General features: G+C 41.7%; 2 protein-coding genes across 6 annotated transcripts in view; one reads left to right on the plus strand and one right to left on the minus strand.

The window, feature by feature from the left end:
• Nucleotides 1–19,133, minus strand: part of UROS (uroporphyrinogen III synthase) — a 39,592-nt gene extending 20,459 nt beyond the window's left edge. For 4 of the 5 annotated variants that reach the window (XM_077126380.1, XM_077126378.1, XM_077126381.1 and 1 more), the window contains exons 1-5: nucleotides 18,893–19,133; nucleotides 9,704–9,792; nucleotides 9,445–9,528; nucleotides 7,643–7,739; nucleotides 4,921–4,995 (exon numbers count right to left, since the gene is read on the minus strand). In XM_077126380.1, coding sequence (XP_076982495.1) covers nucleotides 4,921–4,995; nucleotides 7,643–7,739; nucleotides 9,445–9,528; nucleotides 9,704–9,766 — 319 coding nt within the window. In that variant the 5' untranslated portion in view covers nucleotides 9,767–9,792; nucleotides 18,893–19,133. Of the gene's footprint in view, nucleotides 1–4,920; nucleotides 4,996–7,642; nucleotides 7,740–9,444; nucleotides 9,529–9,703; nucleotides 10,227–18,892 lie in introns of those variants that run through there. The other variant, XM_077126379.1, reaches the window with a different exon arrangement.
• Nucleotides 19,134–19,400: 267 nt separating this feature from the next.
• Nucleotides 19,401–20,691, plus strand: part of BCCIP (BRCA2 and CDKN1A interacting protein) — a 30,910-nt gene continuing 29,619 nt past the window's right edge. Inside the window, exon 1 of the mRNA XM_077126390.1 lies at nucleotides 19,401–19,590. Coding sequence (XP_076982505.1) covers nucleotides 19,402–19,590 — 189 coding nt within the window. The 5' untranslated portion in view covers nucleotide 19,401. The remainder of the gene's footprint in view (nucleotides 19,591–20,691) is intronic.

The following is a 20,691-nucleotide window of genomic DNA, read 5'->3' on the forward strand; positions in this document are numbered from 1 at the left end:
AACTGGGACAGAATAATATTCCCAAGAGACTTTATATACACCAAAAATAATGTCACACAGCATCTACTTTTCTCCATCTACTAGTAATCAATAATTCTGTAAAATTTTTAAGTCAATTTACAACATTCACGAAGAAGCACAAGTACCTTGAGAGTAACACCTCTTCTCATTGGGCGTCCACAATGAGATCACTGCTGTTCATTAAATATTGGTTTTTATTTCTACTTTGAGAAAAATTTCTACCTTTTTCTCTCTTTGCTTCAAATGTCCCACTGGCCTGACCCAGTCCACAGCCTCTGGGAGCCTCAACGTTCCCTGGTGTCATCCATCCCCCTTGAATGTGGGCTGGACTTGCTGACTTAGTTCAAACAAAGAAAACAAGATAGAAGTGATGTGATGGCATGGTGGGATGAGATTCTAAAAAGACTGTGACTTCTTCTTGGGTGCTCTCTCTTAGCATACCTGACTATGTCATGGGCTGCCCAGTAGAATACTGTTAGATAATAAATGTTTGTTATTTCTAGCTACTAAGTTTTGGGGTAATTGCCCCTTCTTTTATATGTCTTTTTTTTGAAAATGTGGACTATAATGTTGAAAAGTTGGGTGATTAACCTCCTGACTTGTTAATGTTAACCTATGTTAAGGTAGGATGCGGTTCTGTCCCAAAGATATAAAAATTTAAAAATTCCAGTTTTCACTTCCCTTTTTCAAAAACATTTTTTTATCGTGAAATATAACACATATCCAAAGAAAATAAAGAAAAAGCAATAATTTTCAAAGTACACTTCAACAAGTATTTACAGAACAGATTTCAGAGTTTGTCATGGGCTACCATTCCACCATCTCAGATTTTTTCTTTCTAGCTGCTCCTAAACACTGGAGGCTAGATGGACTATTAATATAGTGATTGAGCAATCAAACTCTTTGTTAAATCCTATTCTTTCTGTTATACCTCCACTTTCTCCTTTGATCCCTCTCCCAATCTATAGAGATCTTTAGGCAGTGCCCATTCTGATTTTTTCATGTTGAGAAGTGGTGTTGACACTAAAGGACAGGGGATGTAATTAATTGATAATCTTGGAGAGGCTGGTCCCTCTGGTTTTCAGAATTTATCTGGTCTAGGAAATCCTCTGGAAGTTACAGATTCCAGGAAAGCAAACTTAGTGCATGACATTATAGAGTCTTAATTTGAGCCCTAAGTGTTCTTAAGAGTTAACAGGAGTGATGTTGGTTGGGGTTTAGCAAGCCAAGATTTCACTTCTCTTTGATAACATGTTTCTAGCATTTAGGATGTATCTTTCTCTTTCACAACTAAATAAACTGGGACTGGCTTGAGGCTGATGAGAGCCCAAAGGAGACAAAAACTGTGCTGCTTTTGCTATACTTGGTGATGACACATTCTTATCTGCCCTAAGTCTCAGAGACACAGATTTCTATCACTCTATCACCACCTTCTTTTCTTGAGTTATCTCCTCATTTTACAGAATAGTAAGAGCATAATGCATTGTGCTGCTGCTAAAATCAAACTGAAGGTTGTATAATAGCTGTCATGGTCAGGTTCGTGTGTCAGCTTGGCCAGGTGGTTTGTCTGGTTGGGCAGGTGCTGCCTGTCTGTTGCTATGAGAACATTTCATGAAATTAAATCATGATCACATCGGCAGCAACCACATATGATTCCATTTGTAATCAGCCAAGGGGAGTGGCATCTGCAATGGGTGACATTTAATCTAATCACCGGAAGGCTTTTAAGGAGGATTCAGAAGAGAAGGGCTCTCTTCCTGCTTCAGCTGGTGTGCTGGTTTGAAAGGAACTATGCCCCCTAGAAAAGCCATGTTTTAATCAAAATCCCATTTCATAAAGGTAGAATAATCCCTATTCAATACTGTATGTTTGAAACTGTAATCAGATCATCTCCCTGGATGATGTGATTTAGTCAAGAGTGGTTGTTAAACTGGATTAGGTGACGACATGTCTCCACCCATTTGAGTGAGTCTTGATTGGTTTATTGGAGTCCTATAAAAGAGGAATTGTTTTGGAGAATGAGAGATTCAGAGAGTGCAGAACAACATAGCCAGGAGAAGCAGAGTCTACCAGCCAGTGACCTTTGGAGATGAAGAAGGAAAATGCCTCCCGGAGAGCTTCATCAAACAGGAAGCCAGGAGAAGAAGCCAGCAGATGATGCCGTGCTCGCCATGTGCCTTCCCAGATGAGAGCGAAACCCTGACTGCGTTCGCCATGTGCCTTCTCACTTGAGAGAGAAACCCTGAACTTCATCGGCCTTCTTGAACCGAGGTATCTTTCCCTGGATGCCTCAGATTGGACATTTCTATAGATTTGTTTTAATTGGGACATTTCTCGACCTTAGAACTGTAAACTAGTAACTTATTAAAGTCCCCTTTTTAAAAGCCTTTCTGTTTCTGGTATACTGCATTCTGGCAGCCAGCAAACTAGAACAGCTGGCGAGCCTCTCCTGTGGAGACCAGCACACACTCCAATAGACCATGAACTAAAAAGTAATGTGTAAGACTAACCTCTTGACTCTGTTTGAAATCTCTCATTCACTGAAATTTTGTTTCATTTCTCTCTTCCCCTATTGGTCAAGAAGGCTTTCTCATTTCTATGATGTCAGGTTCCAGTTCAACCTAGAAGTCAGGTCCCACATTGCCAGGGAGAGTTATATCCCTGGGAGTCAAGATCTGCTATTTTTCTATTTATTCTTTCAAATTCTTCTTTATGTTCCTCCAGTGCCTTCTTGATATCCTTTATGTCATTATGAATGTCCTTGATCAGTTGTTCCAAATTCTGTGCCCGAGCCGGTGTTTTAATTTGGTCATTTGGTTGGGCCATATCTGCCTGAATCTTCACGTGCTTTGTGATTTTTTTGTTGTTTTGGGTCATTTGTTTATGTTAATGAGGTTATTTTGCAAGTTGTTTTCCTTGACTCATCTAAGGATTTGTATCTGCTTGGGCTTGTCTTGAAGGTCCTTTCTTGCACTAGTCATGGAGGGGATGAAATTCTACTTGAAGCTTCCCAAAAGATGGTACTCTTGAGCTACCTCTTCCCCTTAGCCCTGCCTCTCCCTGACTGTGGTGGCTGCCTGAGCAAGATGGTGTGGTGTGGGTGGGCCATGGTGGTTAAGCAGGCAAGAATGCTCGCCTGCCATGCCAGAGGACCTGGGTTTGATTCCTGGTGCCTGCCCATGTCAAAAAAAAAAAGATGGCGTGGTGTGGGGTGGCTATTCTCAGGGCCTGCCATTGGGGTGACTATTCTTGTTATGTAGCAGGGTGGCTAGTCCCTGTCAGCACAGTGGGGCTTCTCATTTCCTCAGGGAACAAGCCTACTGTGTCTGTTAGGGAGGGGTGCCAGCCTCCACGTCTTGGGAAACTTATATTTCTACGTGGGATCTTAGTAGTTCTACTATTCCAGACTGTGTTCTGTCACTGAGAATTAAACTGAATAAGAATTAAAACATTAATAGAAAGAAAAAAGAAAAAAAAAACCCCTATACCTCACATGCAGCTTCATTCAGTGTTTTAACATAATTGCATTACAATTGGGTAGTATTGTGCTGTCCATTTCTGAGTTTTTATATCCAGTCCCGTTGTACAGTCTGTATCCCTTCAGCTCCAATTACCCCTTCTCTTTTTTTTTTTTTTTAATTAACGGAAAAAAAGAAATTAACCCAACATTTAGAAATCATACCATTCTACATATGCATTCAGTAATTCTTAACATCATCACATAGATGCATGATCATCGTTTCTTAGTACATTTGCATCGGTTTAGAAGAACTATATGCTGCCATCTTGTCCTGCCTCTATGTTTTTTAATTAAATTGAAATTGTTTCATTTATCTATACTGTAGTCTGCTTTTTTCTTAATATTACCTTGCATTTTCCTATGCTTTAAAAATTCTTCCAAGCCGTAATTTAAAAGACTACAGAGCCTTTTTCCTTCTCTTCTTGAACAGTACAGGCCTAAAGAGGTTAAGTGAAACAGAATAAAAGAAGTATCTTCACAGAGGATGGCCTGGTGTCAGGTGCCAGAGGCCAAGTGGGGTGAAGGAGGGAGTCAGTGGGGGAGAAACAGCATGGTGATGGGCAATTGGTTCCATACAGGGAAATGGGTCAAATAAGTAGATGACTTGGGAGTTGGGTTTCTCTCTTTTTGTTTAGCTGCAAACAGAAACAAAAAACTAGAACAAATCCTATGATGCTAGTTCAGAGCTGGAGGTAGTGCAGTGAACTCATGATTTTCAACATAAACAAATATATAAAGAAATAAATATACATGTATATGTGAGTGAGTCAGTGTGTGTGTGAAAGATTATGTATTCCCAAACTCTGTCTACTGAAAAGGCCTGGGAGCAGTGACACCCAATAGCAACAAATATATACAGCACCCAGAGGTTGACTTCTAAACACCATTCTCCATCCACTAAAAGGAACCAGGGATTCTTGGGGATAAGAAAAAAATAGCTACGTAATCATCATATAGACAATTTACTTAATTATCCTCCTATTGACATTTGGGGGCTTTCATTTTTTCACAATTACAAGTAATGCTATGATATACGTTATCATAAAAAACCACATCATTTTGTCCTACTTCACATTATTACCTTTGGATTCATTACCAGACAAGGGATTAGTGGGTCAAAGGTTACAAACATTTTGTAGAGCTTTCGAAAACACAACAACCAAGTATTTCTCAAAAGATGTGAACCAATTTTTAAAGCCAGTTAAAAATTTGCCTGTTAAATATTTGAATATATTTGTTTCACTGCACTTTTTATCAGCAGTATTATATACTTACCTAATGTATATATATATATATTTACTTTTTGTAAAATTAATAAGCAAAGATTATTTCATGGAATTAAAATTTTTTGGTGTTATATTTTAATTTTGATTGCTTACCTAGAGAAGCAGTAGCATTTCCAACCACGTACACTGACTTAGCATTCCATTTTTCTTTCAGAGACTTTGTCCAGACTGTAAAATATGAAATTATACACGAGTTGTAAATACCAAAGGGGTCCAAGGTTGCTTGTTCATTCTAAGAAACTTGTGAGTAGGCAAACTATTAATAACTAGACCTAAAGACTATCATCTCACACTAAGATATATTCTACAGGCAAATTTTTTAATGTGACTTTGTAAATGTTTCAGTTTGCTTTACTTGAAATATTAACCGGTTTCCACAATTGGTACTCGAAGCGTTTTTAATGTGTACTAGCAAACAAACGTGACTTGCAGAATTAATTTGCATGGTAATATAAAATGAAAACATCTAGACTTTTAAAAAATAGCCACTGGTCATTATAAAAAAACAACTTAAGTGTCTAACAAAGCGATAAAATTGGTTTTATTGGGGCCATTACATTGAAAGCAGTCAACAAAGTATAATTTCAGATGAGAGAGCTAATTTAATCCATTAGAATCAAAGTAAAGATAAATTTCAAGTCTATAAACTAGCACAATTTAATACAGAACTCTATCATGTTGTGATTAAAAAAGTAAGTCTCTTTAAGTTTGAATTAAAAAAATACAAAGAGAAAATATATTGTATATATAAATCATAAGGCCACTGGGCAATCAATGTTTTTAGAAGACAAGGAAACAACAGTTTTTCCTAAAATCTGATTATGAGCATAACTTTCTTTTAAATTCAACAGTGTGATCCTACCCTTTTTATTTCTATGGGAAATTCACTTTTAAATAGTAACCAAAGGTTGAGTTTCACCTTCTCTCTACCACTAGAAATATAACTGTTTTTCTTAAGGAATTATCTGTGAACACACCATTTCCTAAGGCTTGCAGTAGAATCGCGACTAGAGAGAGCACTGGAGGAGGTTCAGGTGTGCTTCACAACCGGCTCTGCTCGACCTTCCTCCCCGTGAGTCCCAGAGCAGTTAGTTCACCCACCTTCTCTGTTCCTTCAGCAGGAAAAGTGGGGTTAGCTATACCCACCCACCCTATTTCATATGCTTGTTGTGAGAATCAAAATGAGAAAATATAGGGAAAGTGCTTTGTAAGCAATAAAGCACATTTCCATCATCCTCATCTTCAACATACATATAAAAGAAAATATAATGTAAGACAAAGCCCCACTGGGCAAGAGAACATGTGCTTCCCCATCCTCAATTTTTTCTCTCCATTCAGAAAGCAACAGTGTCCCTGGTTCCGTGTTGCCTCACTGATTCCACAGCATGGGTCCTCATCACCAAAAAAATCATCAAACTTTTTCTTTAACAAGAGGTGAATGTATATATGAAGTCACCAAGAGGGCAATTTTTAAATTATACTGAAAGCCTAACTATAAATAGAATAATAACAACCAATCACCACTGTCATTTATGTACATGATAAATGCTATTTACCAGGCAATGTCCTGAAAGCTTTTCTTTGGGACTCAGACTCGTAACTTGAATTATAAAGCTTCAATTTACAGACTGGATAGTCTTGGGAGAGTCTTAGACCCTCTGTTCTTCAGGCTTCTTATCTGTCACATGGAAATACTAACCAGAGCTACCTTCCCGGTTAAAGGTTTAGGAGTGTACAGAGCAGGGACTCAATAAATTCTGGTTAGCTAGCAGTGGAAGTAATAATCCTGCAATGCAGCTATTGTTATGCCCACTTTGAAGACAAGGAAACAGATGCTTAGAGAGGTTTAGGAACTCGCCATGTCCTCGGGCCACCTAAACCCAGGTCACACTCCAACGCCCTTGCAGGTGGCTGCTTTCTCCTGTTGCTTCCCACTAGTTAAGTATAACTTAGCAGGTAAGAGCTAGGGTTCTGGGGCCAGTCAGGGCTGAGCTTGAAGCCTGGCTCTGCACTGACTAGTTCTGTAGCCTTGGACAAATGCTTAATCTTCCCAAGCCCCACTTTTCTCATCTGTAAAATGAGGATCACAGTATCGTTAAGCCTCTGGCTTGTTGTCCAGGGCTAAATGAGACAATGGATGTAAAGTATTTAACATAGGGCCTGGTATACAGTAGGCACTCGATAAATGGTAGCTACAAAGCTTTTTGACTGCAAGGTTGCTGAAGGTTCAGTCTGAAACCCTGGGCTCTGTTAACAAGTAGTGCCATTTTCACTGCTTTGATGGAGAGGGACAGAAGAAGGGTTCAAAGAGATGGCTAAGTCATTAAGTGCCCAGAATGACACTAACCATTTTCTTTTCTGTGATTAGATTTTCCCACCATCCCTTTGAAGAAAGTGGTACTTATCCTATTTTCAGAGGAGGAGACTGGTGCTTAATATTTTCAGAGAGGAGATACAAATGCCCATCAGGTGAACATTTAAAAGACTGTGTGAGAGACTCAGCCTCAGAGATACCTTCCTGGGAGTTTTGGATGCAACCTGTGCTCCTGTTTCCCATGGAAGTTAATGGGCCACAGCAGCACTGGCTTCATCAGAAGGTTAACAGGTCATTGTGTGTTGGACATTAAGAAACAGTTGTATAGAAGAAAGGTCATTTTCAGCTCCCTCTAAATGTCGCACAAACATGCTTTTTGAGCTAAAAGTTACTATAATTCTTTAAACCAGAGGTGCAGCTATTTCTATAATATTGCTTGCCCAGCAGGAGAGATGAAAGTGAATAAATGTGCAATGGGATTCCCAGCAGACCCACTCTTACTTTCAGTTTTGTTGTCCTTCTCCAAACACAACTCCACTGCTTCCACTGCTCTGGGGCTGGTAAAAATGAGTCCCCCATAACCTTCAGGATGAGACAACTGCACAACAGAACAATAAAAACATTTTATGTGATGGCTAAACTCAGTAACTCTCAGTGAACTATAACTCAGAATTCCAGGTAAAAGAAGTAGTCAAATGCTTAACAGAAGTAGTAGGCAAACTAATTCCTTCCTTCCTTCTTTCCATCCATCCATCCATCCATCCACCCACCCATCTAGCACTTATGGGTGCTTACCATGGGCCTGGAACTATTCTGGACCTAGGAGGATATACAGGTGAATAAATCAGATACCAGTGTTGCCCATAAGAAGCTCAGTACTAGGGATGACACTGACAAGCGTAATACAGGATGACAGTGTAACTGGAGCAGAGTGAGGGGCATCAGCCTGGGACTGGGAGGTAGAGATAGGGAGGAGGGTAGGCGTGACCTGTACTTGTAATAAAACTGGAATAGTCTGCAGTGATATCCATCTAAAATACTGATTTTCAAGATAGTAGTGATGATATAATTGACTAAACATTTATTTTGAGCGGGGACTGGGTTACTTTATTACCTCACTGAATCTGTTAAACCACCCTGTGATATCGGTGGGATTATTCTCATCTCATAGATTAAGAAACAGAAGCTTGGGAACAGTAAAGAATTAGTCTAAGGTGAGGAGGCAAGCAGAACTCAAATGCATGCATCTATGACTCCAAGTCTGCACTCTTATTCACTACAAAGTGTAAGCTTACAGAGGGTTCAGAACGCCCCTCAGGCTGCAGATGGTGATTTTTATGACTTCTAGATCTAAAACTGAGCTCAGGTTATTGGCTCTTTTTTTCCCTTTTAAAGTTGATATGAAAGTGGGTCCCATACCGATTTGACTGCTCTTACGTGGTTTCCTAGGCACACAGATCCAGTGCACAGGAATATGGTAGATGCCCAGTCAATGTCTGCTGAGTAAATTACTGAATGAATAAGGGAGGACAGAAAGGCTTTCCATAAGAGGTGGTGGGCAGGGTGTTGGGGTGTAGAGCACAGGGTAAACTCCTGGTGCCAACAGAGGTTGTGGAGCCCAGGGAGAAGGGTGGGCACACCAGTCTCAGGAATTCAACTCTGGGGCTCTCGCCCCTTGTCTTGAAAGGAACAACTCTTGCCACTGGTAATAAATGAGTGCCCATACCTGCAGGTTCCCTGGGCACTGAATCTCTACTTGGAAATACGTGGTGAGCTTTGCTGGGCACAGCTCTTGCAATATATGTTATTTCCCAGCTGGCAGCAGAACTGAAGTTGTGGGCGAAGTCCTGGGTTTGAGTCCCAATTCTGCATCTTACTTACTGGAGACTTGGCCAAGTTGCCTAATCTGGACCTCAAATCTTAATGACCTCAGGTTTAAAATGGGAAAAATAATGACTGTCCTGTCTACAGCAAATTTGGGGGCAGGGGTGGATTAGATGCGAGGATGAATGTGAGAGGATTGAGTCACTGAGTGCAGTGCGGTAGTTCTGTGCTCTCACCATGCCTTCTCCTGGGCCTCTGCACAGACCTGCCTCTCCAAGTCGGGGTGGCTTCCAGAAGGAGCTATTTTAGAGACCCAGCCAGAGAACTCCAACAAGCAGCAGTGCCCTGGAACTGGGTGAGATGATGCTCCCCTGGTTCTGAAGTTTGGCAGAGGGATAAAATAGGTGCTTTAGCCTGGGCTGGCAAGGCTTCTGTGGGAACCACACCCTGACACAGTGCTCAGACACTGTACACCTTACCTTCTCAGAGAAACTGGGAAGAGACAAAAACTCAAATGATAAAACCGGAATCAGGGTGGCTTCCAGTCCATATAATCCTAATTCCTGCAAATTAAAGAATACAGTTCTGTATTAGCCAGGACCATACAGAAAGAAGGAAAGGGTCTTAGGATGACATTAACAATTAATTTTTGGCCAATTCCTCTGAGTTTTTAGCAGCTCCCCCAGGTCCCTGGACTTCATAAGAAAGTAAAAAGAGGGCAAATGAGCTCACACTTACCGTGATGTAGGGATCCTGGCCACAGTCATCTCCTTTAGGGTCTTTCAGTAAAAGAACCTTCATTATTACTGGGCAGTACTCTTAGGGTTCTGAGACAGAGAAGGGAAAGAGATCTTAATTCGACCTACAAGACTCTTCCTAAGCAAGCTTGGAAGAGGATAATGGATGGTTTGCTGATGTGACCTAACCCGTGTACAGGATGACCGAGCTTTAATAAGCTTGTTCCTTCTGAAGACCCACTGATAAGGCCAAGGGAGAGCCTGCTGGAACTTGATATCTCTTGGAAAGGTGGAGTAGAGTTACCAGTTAAAGCCACATGTACTACGCCCAACAACTATGGCTCTCAGAAGAGAAATGCTGCAAACTCTGGATCGTATGGATAACAAATAGAGAAATGGTAACCTACATTTTAAGGAGATAAATATTTCTATTTCAAGATAAATATACTAAGCAGCACATTAATACTGAAGGAACTAATTATATTGACGCTTCTATTTCCCAAAGAAGCTTATTACTGTTGTCAAATATCTTCAGATAATTTTCCAAAAAATTTCTAACAACTTGGAAAATGATTTGTCAATATATATCAAAAGCCTTATGCCATTCATACCCTTTCTCTTTGTAAGTTCACGTCTAAGAATGAATGTTAAAGCAATACTCATAAATGTGTACAAAAAGTTAACATAAAAATGTTTCTCTTGGCATTATTTACAATTGCAAATAACTGGGACCAATGGGAAAATAGTTAAATAAATCATACCACAGTTTTTTGAAATCCTTTGTATTCATAAATAAGTTAATTACATAGAAAAGGGATTATAAAATAACATTAAATGCAAAAAAGAAAAACCCAGAACTGCATAGTATGTGCGTATCTATGCACCAAAATATTAATAGCGACCATTTGATTATTTCATGGTGGCAAGTTAGAATGATTATTTCCTTCTTTATTATCTCCCAATTTTTTACAGTGAACATTCTGTTCTTCTTATATAAAGGGAAGAATAGTGCATTGTAACCACTACGAAAGGCCTCAAAATTAGTTTTGGTAAGGAACTACAGAATAAACTCTACAAGAAGCATAGATTATCATCTGTAAATAGTAGTAGACCCTCCAAATAAATACTACACAAGAGTTGATAATACTCAAATGGACTTTATTATTTGGAGCAGAAATTTAACTTAGGAAACCATTACTTATAAATTAATATGAAGATATTTCTGGAGTATTACATATATCCATGGGACATCTTTGGAAAATCTGGCCCAAAATGAACTTACTTTTTTAAAAACTTTTTTTTCAGTTGTGAAATATAACATATACAAAAAAGCAATACATTTCCAAGTACATTTTAAGTAGTTATAGAGTAGATTTTAAAGTTTGGTATGGGTTACAGTTCCACAGTTCTTTGCTTTTTCTTCTAGCTGCTCCAAGACACTGGAGACCAAAAGAAATATCAATATAATGATTCAGCAGTCATACTCATTTATTAAATCCTATCACCTCTATTACACTCCTTTTTTTTTCTTTTTTGTGATAACATATTCAAAAAAGCAAAAACATTCAAAATACATCGCAAGAATTAGTTGTAGAAAAGATTTCAGAGTTTGGTATGGGTTACAATTCCAAAACTTTAGGTTTTTACTTCTAGTTGCTCTATGGTACTGGAGACTAAAAGAAATAACATAATGACTCAGCAATCATACTCGTTTGCTAAACCCTACCTTCTCTGCATAACTGCACCATCAACTTTCATCTTTCACCCACTCTTTAGGGGTATTTGGATTATGCCCATTCTAACTTTTTCATGTTGGAAGGGGCTGTCAATAATATGGGATAGGGGGATGGAACTAGGTGATGTTCTGGAGAGGCTGGCCCCTCTGCATTTCAGGACTTACCTGGTTCAGGGACCCATCAGGAGGTTGTAGGTTTCTAGAAAGTTTCCCTAGTGCATGGAGCCTTTGTAGAATCTTATACAATGCCCTAGGTATTCTTTAGGATTGGCAGGAATGGCTTTGGTTGTGGTTTGGCAAGTTATGATAGGTAGCAATGTCTAACTGAAGCTTGTGTAAGAGTGACCTCCAGAGTAGTCTCTCAACTCTATTTGAACTCTCTCAGCCACTGATAACCTTATTTGTTACACTTCTTTCCCCCCTTTTGGTCAGGATGGCATTGTTGATCCCACAGAGTCAGGGCCAGGTTCATCCCTGGGAGTCATCTCCCATGCCGCCAGGGAGATTTTCACCTCTGGATGTTATGTCGTATGTAGGGGGTAGGGTGATAGAGTTGGGCTTAGAGAGAGCGAGGCCACACATGAGTTTAAAAGAGGTCCTTTTAGGAATATCTATAGGTAGGCTAAGCTTCTCCACTACATACATAAGCTTCACAACAGTAAGCCTCAAGATCAAGGGCTTGGCCTATTGATTTGGGTGTCCTTAATGTTTGACACAGTATCCTGGGTTTTCCTAGTCGTAAAGTTTAATAGGTCCATAATTTTTCTCCTATCTCTCAAGGGACTTTGCCAATAGTTTCTGATTATCTGCTTAATACACTCTGGGATGTATCTAGGCATTACATTAAGGTATCAGGATTAAGGTACAGGATTAAAGGTGCTCATTCTTACTCTGTGCTTCCTGCGTTTGGATTGTTTAAATGATCTATCCAGATGTGTTGAGTTAGATTATGTGCTACAAAAAATTTAGGTTCTGGACAAAATAAACCTTTCTTCCTTTGGTCTCAAAGAGTAGGTGAAGTTCTAAAATACAGACAATGTCTCCCTTAGCCCTGTATTTTGAATTACCTTAATCCCAATCTTACTGGCTTCGTTCTTATCTCTAAATACCAGCTTAGACATATATAAAGCAGCTTCTCAAAATCCAGAAATAACAGTTACCTCTCTGGACTAAATGTGACTGTTATAAGAGTTTATCCTCTAGGCCCCAGTTTTCTTATAAGTGTTTTATAAATTAGATCATACAACATTTACTCTTTTGTTTCTGGCTTAGTTTGCCTCCACAAATGTCCCACAGGTTCATTCACATTGTTGCGTGCTTCACAACTTCATTTCTTTTTGCAGCAGCACAATATTCAATTACATGTACACACCATTGTTAGCCAATCTACTCAGACACTGTGTTAGTTAGATTCAGTTGTCAACTTGGCCAGGTGAGCATACCTAGTCTTGCTGCTGCGGACATAAGCCAGTGGTGCGTGAACCTCATCTGTTGCCAATTACATCTGCAGTCAGCTAGGAGGCGTGTCTGCTGCAATGAGTGACGTTTGACTTAATTGGCTGGTGCTTAAATGGGAGATTGCAACGTAGCACTGCTAAGCAGCTCAGCATTCCTCATCTCAGCACTAGCAGCTCAGCCCAGGCCTTTGGAGATGCAGAAAGAAGTCACCCCGGGGAAAGTTGTTGGAACCCAGGGGCCTGGAGAGAAGACCAGCAGAGACCATCTTGTGCCTTCCACATAAGAAAGAACCTCAGTGAAAAGTTAGCTGCCTTTCCTCTGAAGAACCAACAAAATAAATTCCCTTTTATTAAAAGCCAATCCGTCTCTGGTGTGTTGCATTCCGGCAGCTAGCAAACTAGAACAGACACCTTCATTTACTGGGCCTCATGTACAATGTCCAAAGCCAACAGTCCATCAACACTCTCAATTTTAGATGATTTCATTGTTCCCAAGGGAAAGATAACCAGTAAACATGCCCTCACCCAACAGAAAATCCAAAACTCTCCCCCCATTATGTACCCCTGTTACTGCTGCAGTACTGTCGATGTTTTCCTATTAAGCATAGCCCATAGCATGCATTAGTTTTCCCCCATACCTTGAACTTATATACTCTTTTGTACAAGCACATAATGAACTGCTTTTTAAGCAACCAAACCTGGGTGAACAACTAATGATTATGAAATCAAGTTCTAATTATTGCAGTTATTGAGCTGTTAGCTAGAGATTGGAGACTTGGAGAAATGGACAGTATCATTTCTATCATTTCCTGAGGTTACTCAAAATGTGTTTCTTACAGAAATTGTGACCCAACCCTTCTGCCATGGTCAGTTTTAGGTGTCAGCTTGGCTAGGCTATAGTTTCCAGTTATCCACAACTATAATCTAAGAGTTTGCTGGGAGGTATTTTGTAGAAGTGGTTAATCAGTTAGTTGACCAAGAATGGGATATTACCATAGACATTCTAGGTGAGCCTGATTCAATCCCTTGAAAGGCCTTAAGAGCAAAACTGAGGCTTTCCTGATGGGGAAGAAATTCTATCTGTGGGCAGCAGCCCTTCCTGCTGGCTTGTCCAACATATTTCAGGCTTGCCTAGCCAGCCCCCCTACAGTCGTGTAAGCCAGTTCCCTGGAATCACTCTCTTACTGTACATTACCTCTGGCTGTTTCTCTGGCTAAATGCTGACTGAAAAACCTTTCAGTTTTGGGTCTGCAAGTATCTGGCATGACATTGAGTGGCAGGTAAAACTTGGAATTTCTGCTAAAGAACAATTCCTTCTGGGGATGAAAAAGCTGAAACATCACACTGTTGGCAGCAGGCAGCCCTGTGGGCACACATGTTTTCTCACCCTTACCAGGTCCCTGCCATGGGCCTGGGCTCTGGGATACAGAACCCCAGACACTTTTCCAAGGGATGGTCTAGCAATGTTTTCAAATACCAAGGGTCATTCTCTCAAAAGTACATCTCACCAGCCAGGGCCTTCACATCAAAGAAAAATTAAATGCTGTCCTATTTTGGCACTTATTAATTTGGATCTCATTAATCTTGATCTCTGCTAAGAGTTGCCAAACCCATATCCTAATACCAAGACTTAGACTAAGAAAATCTTCCTGGAAGAAATTACATTTAAATGAAGACTGAGTGGAAGTAGCACACTGCAGGAGCTCTGAAGAAGAGAATTGTCTAGAACAGCTGGAATATTTGAGGGGGAAGTGAGGGGGAAGGGTGAAAGGCAGGCAGGGCAGGATTTGTGGGCTGCTGGCACTCAGAGGAAGACATTTGATTTACCTTACTAAAGTTACTAGCTTCAAGTTGACGGATTTATTTCTTCTCCCCTTTTCTCATTTCTGCTTGCCCTTTTCTCTTCCTCATTCTCTACTGGGGAAGCGTGATGCCACAGCACAAATACAGGACCAAAGGTCCCAGCATCATTACTTACTCATGGGGTAATCTTGTTTTCTGCTCTATCAAGCCACAGGGCTGTTAAGTGACTGAAAGGAGGTGATAATAACAGTGATGCTTACCCAGTACTTACCACATGTGACACACAGTTCTGAGTGCTTTTCAAAAATCTCATTGAGTCTATGAGGTTTATCCCACTTTATGGATGAGAACACTGAGGTATATCAAGAATTAAAGTCAGCCAAAGTCTCAGAACTAAGAAGTGGCAGAGCTGGGTTCATTCACCCAGGCAGTTCGCCTCCAAAGTCTGCGCCCTCAACCCTGACGCTATGCTGCCTCTCACATGCTTGGATACAAGTGTTCGGGAAAACACACAGGCGTGAAGATATCAAGTATTACCACAACACAAAGTGCTTACTTAGTTGAATAGTGCAAACCCATGAAAGCAAAATCAGCCTACCGACTGTAAACTGGGAAAACGTTTCTTCTGGGTTCTAATCTATGGCTCTCTTAGGTAATGAAAATGATGTGAATGTGAAGAAGCTCATAATAACTGCTAAAAGATTCCATTAGATGTGCTCTAGCATTGGAAAATAAAAATTGAATTACTACCCTCGTGGCTTCTTTGCTGTTGTTGACAACCTCTCTGAGGGAAAATGAGGAAGAACCATTATTGAGCATCTTTGCTGTACCCGAGACCCATATTATCAGGCGCACTGAGAAAGAAATCAATTGATAAGCACATCACTGCTAGTCACATTACTACTCTTCTTAGTGATTTAAATTTTGAAGTTTAAAATGCTTTGAGAATAGATTTTTCTTTCCATAATTGGGACTATTCTCTGAACTACTGGGCACGTTCAGCTCAGGGCCAGGTCCAAAGAGCTCAGAGAAAGGTCAACAGACACCTCCTCAAAGAGACACAGAGGGTCCCAGAAGGCCCTTCAAAGCCCAGGCCAAGGGACTAGACAAGAGGACTACCCTCAGTGAAGGAAATAGCCAAGGGGGAGGACTGGCCAATGGGGGCAGAAAGTATTTTTAGAGCTCAGTACAGTGTCTTTCATACTCAAGAAACTCACATTCCCACCATCTCCAAAGCGGGCAACAATTAAGAAGAGGAACACAGAAGCCTCCTCATTGTGACTTCTTACCCACGCCATCTCTGATTCTTGGGCACACAGAGAAAGCACAGTCAACCTAGAATGTGCAATACCACAACGAAATCGGTTGTAACTCTCACGAAAGTGAACTGATTTTTGGGGCTGTCAGAGGACTGCTGTCTCCTAAGAAAAATTACTTCTGTGTGTTCCCGGCACAGCCAGTACTCTTATTTTTCTAACAGGGGAAACTGAGGTTAACAGAGACAAGGGGACCCGCATGGACACAGGTAGCCGAGGCAGAGCTAGTACTAGGACCTGGTTCTCTGGGGTTTCTGTGCAGTTCTGTATGATCAGCTCAGGCCAGTTACTCCATCCAAAGACTTCTGAGAGGACGTGGACAATCATCCATTTGAATGAGCACCGAGTTAGCATGGCATTTTCAATCAACTATGATGCTTGTCGCTTGGGATTACATCTTAATTACTTTTTCTTATTAATTTCCCTCCACACTGGGTCCTTGTGATTTAACTTTAAAAGGGATCTTCCCTCATTCTTCTATCTTGGGGCAGGGTTGGTGAGGGTATGCTAGACTTTTTACCTTATAGTTGGGGTGACCATGTATCCTAGTTTGCCTGGGACAGTCTCAGTTTACATCTGTTGTTTACATCAGTTAACATATGGTTTAATTGTTAACAGTACCCACTTTCTCTCTCAAAAATATCTTGATTTAGACAATAAATTATAGAGTCATCTTATTTCTAACAGCTATGGATGCTCAAAAAACATTCTGTCTTACAGCTCAGAGGAATGGAAAAGGCACCGGACTAGACATGAGGAGACTAATTTCTTTTCAAGAAATTGGGGGCAGATAGTATAGTAAATGAGTTCATTACAGTATCAGATGCATGCTGAATAGGTTGAAAATGTGTGAAGCCAGCTGAGATGCTTTTATTGTCCAGTGTCTAGAAAACTCTAGGATTTAGGGTAGGCAAGGGATTTTTACAAAAACTGGAACAAACTCCTGGTGGTAGACTGAATAGTGCCACCAAAATATATGCCCAACCAAAACCTTAGAATGTGACCTTATTTGGAAAATAGTCTTTGCAGATATAATTAATTAAGGATTTCGAGATGAAATCATCCTGGGTTTGGGGGTGGGGGGCACTCTCAATTCAATGGCTGATGACTTACAAGAGAAAAAAGAAGAGAGATTTGGACACAGAAATACAGGGAAAGAGGCCATGTGACAATAGAGGCAGAGATGGGAATGATGAAGCTACAACCCAAGGAATGCCAAGAATTGCCAGGAACCACCAGAAGCTACGAAGAGGGAAGGAAGGATTCTTCTCTAAAGCCTTTAGAGGGAGCATGCCTCTGCTAACATCTTGATTTTAGTATCATGCCTCCAGAACTGAGAGAATAAACCTCTGCTGTTTTAAGTCACCTAGTTTGTGGGAATTTGTCATGGCAGCCCCAGGAAACTAACATACCCCTTCTCAGCAAAGCTTTCTCCCAAAGTCCAAAGTGGGATAACTTGGCTCACCTATGACCCTCCACATCTGAAAGCCTGAGCAGACCCTGCTAGTTTCCTTCTGATCCTTGCTTCTTTCCCGTTTTTACTGCAACACAGGTAGCAGGAACTCTTTAGAGGAGAGAGTGTTCTTTCAACTTGGTCACAGAGAAGTGCAGGAAGAAAGGAATTTCCATATGGACGTGATCCATCTCCAGCAGACTTATGCCTTCAGCTTGAACAAGCTAAGTTATCCCACTTTGGATTTTGGGAAAAAGCTTTGCTGAGAAGGGGTATGTTAGTTTCCTGGGGCTGCCATGCCAAATTCCCACAAACTGAGTGACTTAAAGGGGCAGGGATTTATTCTCTTAGTTCTGGGGGGCATGATACCAACACTTAAATCTGGGTAAAGTACACTAACATCCATGTTGTGGCCAAGACAAGAGAGTCTCAGGAAAGATGGAACTTTGGAGAACACAATCATGGGAATTCTGAGCTAATGGGGACCTTTAAGATATTCTAACTTTATCTCCTGCTGATGAATAATTACTGAGAAAAGGTCACAAAGTTTTTGATTCAATCTCTCAGCCATGCCAACCTCTCTATCTCAGCATTCCATTTTAATAATCACACAGATCTAACCCGTTCTCCTCATTTTACAGAGAAAAAAATGGAGAGCCATTGACTTCTTTCTCAGAAAGCTGATGTGTTTTCTAAAGAACTATTTTAAAATGGGCTGCAAACTGGTAGCCTGTGGGATAAACCTGATTGGTAAATGGACTTTATTTGGCTCAGCTTTAAAAACCAAGATAGGGTAGATCATCGTGGTTCAGCAGGCAGAGTTCTTGCTTGCCATGCCAGAGACCCGGGTTCGTTTCCCGGTGCCTGCCCATGAAAAAAAAAAAAAAAAAAAATCAAAATAGCTCCTGTAAAAATTCAGAAACCCAGCTTCTCCGAAAATGGAACTATCTGACAGGACTGGGTCCATATGGCAGCAGCTGGTTGCAGGTGAGCAGCAGCTGCCACCGTCCAATGGGGAGATACCCTAGACCCTGCTGCAGTCTTCTCCACTCCATTCTCTCAAATCTGGCTCAGGGCTGTAATTTAGATTACCCCACTCGGCCTGAAGCATTTATGGTTGCGATTCCTGCTTTAAAAAAACTGTCAGGTCAAGGAAATGCACCGAAAGAGGGTTAGTGAGGGGCAGGGATTCGAATCCGATTCAATCACCAATCGGCTGCGCCAGAGCTGTGGGGGGCAGACACCCGAGGCTCGGATTCCATGACCTTCCACAAGAGCGCACCCAGGCCAGGGCCCACCTCCAGCAAACAGCTGTGTGGAGAGGCCAATCCCGATTTTGTCGCTTACTCGCTAGTGACCACGGGCGGGTCCCTCCAGGCCTGCGGGCCCCATGTCCTGGTCGGTACAAGTGGGCAGCGATACCTACCTTGCGGGCAGGAAGCCCCGAATAGGCTAAGAGATGGGATCGTGCCCAGTCAGGGTGCGTGCATCTCCCAGTCCCAAGGAGGAGGCTGCTGAGGCTGCAGGGGCAATGACAGAGGGGAGGTCACCCCCATCAACACGTCTCCTGAATTGCCACTGCTCCGAGCCGGGGAAGGCCCCGGAGCAGCCAGAACCTAATACCCAGGGTCACGCAGCTGAGAGCTCGCGCATGCGTTGTGAATCCAAGTCCGAGGTGGGGGGGCGCTCCAGAGTGGGTCGTACCACTGCGCGAAGGGGCGGGAGAGCTTTATAGGGAAAGATGGGACAGGATGGAGTTGGAAAATGCTGACATAAAATATCAAACTATATTCGATTCTGCGAGGTCAAGGCCGTGGACCAAGCAGCGTCCTGGGGTTGATGTCGACTCACTGTCGAGGTTCTTCTTAGTCTTCCACCCCCTCGGCTTTGTGGGTCGGTCCTAGAGGTCAGGCGGGGCGGCCGCGCAGGCGCAGTATGCAGGGCGACAACATGGCGTCCAGGGCTAAGAGGCGTGCGCTGGGATGTGGGGTCTCGCGACCGTCTGGGGCCCCGGCCCAGCGGGACGAGGAAAAAGAGAAAGAGGAAGTCGAGGATGAGGAAGAAGAGGAAGAGGATGAAGACAGTGACGAAGAAGACGATGAACATGACGAGGTTGTTGACGAGGTGAGAAGCACACGTGAGCTCAGTTTGGTTGACATCTGGGAAGAAACTTTCTGGCACTCACAGCTGTGTGAAAATGGAGTGAGCTGCTTGGAGTAGTCCCCTCATCCCTGGGGGTCTGTAAGCAGAATCTGGAGGTGATAAAGTCTCATTGAGGTCCTACTTGGGTCTATTCTCCCGCTGCGGGCGCAGTAATTATTTTCAGTCCTCCCTGCGCGGGTCCGCCCTCTACCCCAAGAGAATAATCCGCCACTACGACAGTCTTCGCTGACTTCTGTAGTTTTCAGGCTGAAGTTCCCAGCCCTCAAAAGGCAAACAAGGGCCTGCAGAGTTTGTATTCTACTTACCACTCCAGCACCTGTCTCTCACTCGCTTTGTATGCTTCAGCAACATTGGCCTCTAAATTTCTTAAAGGCTACCTGCTTTGTTCTACCACAGAGCCTTTTAAAATGCTGTGCCTTCATCCCAGTTTTCCTTCTCTGTTCACATCTCATTAAGCTGTGTTTTCTTCTTGCCCAGGGCAACTGACCTCCCCAAGTCCAGGTCAAATTCCTTGATTGTGTGTTCTCAAAGATTTCTTCAAAATAACTCCTATCATAGTGCCAAGTCAGTATTTGTTGAACGAATAATTAGGATGGAGAGCAGGCCTGGTTGACCCTTGGGAATGTCTAATAGGTAACACATGGACCTGAATGGACATGTAATTCATGCCACCCTCCCCTCTCTCCAGTTGACCAGTTGTTCCAACCCCAGGCTTTGGAGTTAACTTTAATTATTCCCTTTTCCTCATCCTACATCAAGACCCCAGAGAGGACTTCCTTGACCACCTATCTATAATTTGTTTCCCTTACCTCTTATCCTGCTTTATTCGTCCTTGAGGATCTAACATTTCTTGCAATTATATATTTATGTGTTAATGTGCTTATTTATCTGTCTCCTGTGCTAAACTAAGGTCTAGGAGGGCAAGGATTTCTCGCTTATTCACTTCAGTATCTTCAGTACCTATACAGTGCTTGGCACATAGTAGTCACTCAATAAATATTTTTTAAATGAATGACATCTCTTCCAAATTATCCTTTCTGAGTCTATTCCCTTATAAATAAA

The sequence above is a fragment of the Tamandua tetradactyla genome, chromosome 13 (assembly GCF_023851605.1).
Source record: "Tamandua tetradactyla isolate mTamTet1 chromosome 13, mTamTet1.pri, whole genome shotgun sequence".
NCBI lineage: Eukaryota > Metazoa > Chordata > Mammalia > Pilosa > Myrmecophagidae > Tamandua > Tamandua tetradactyla.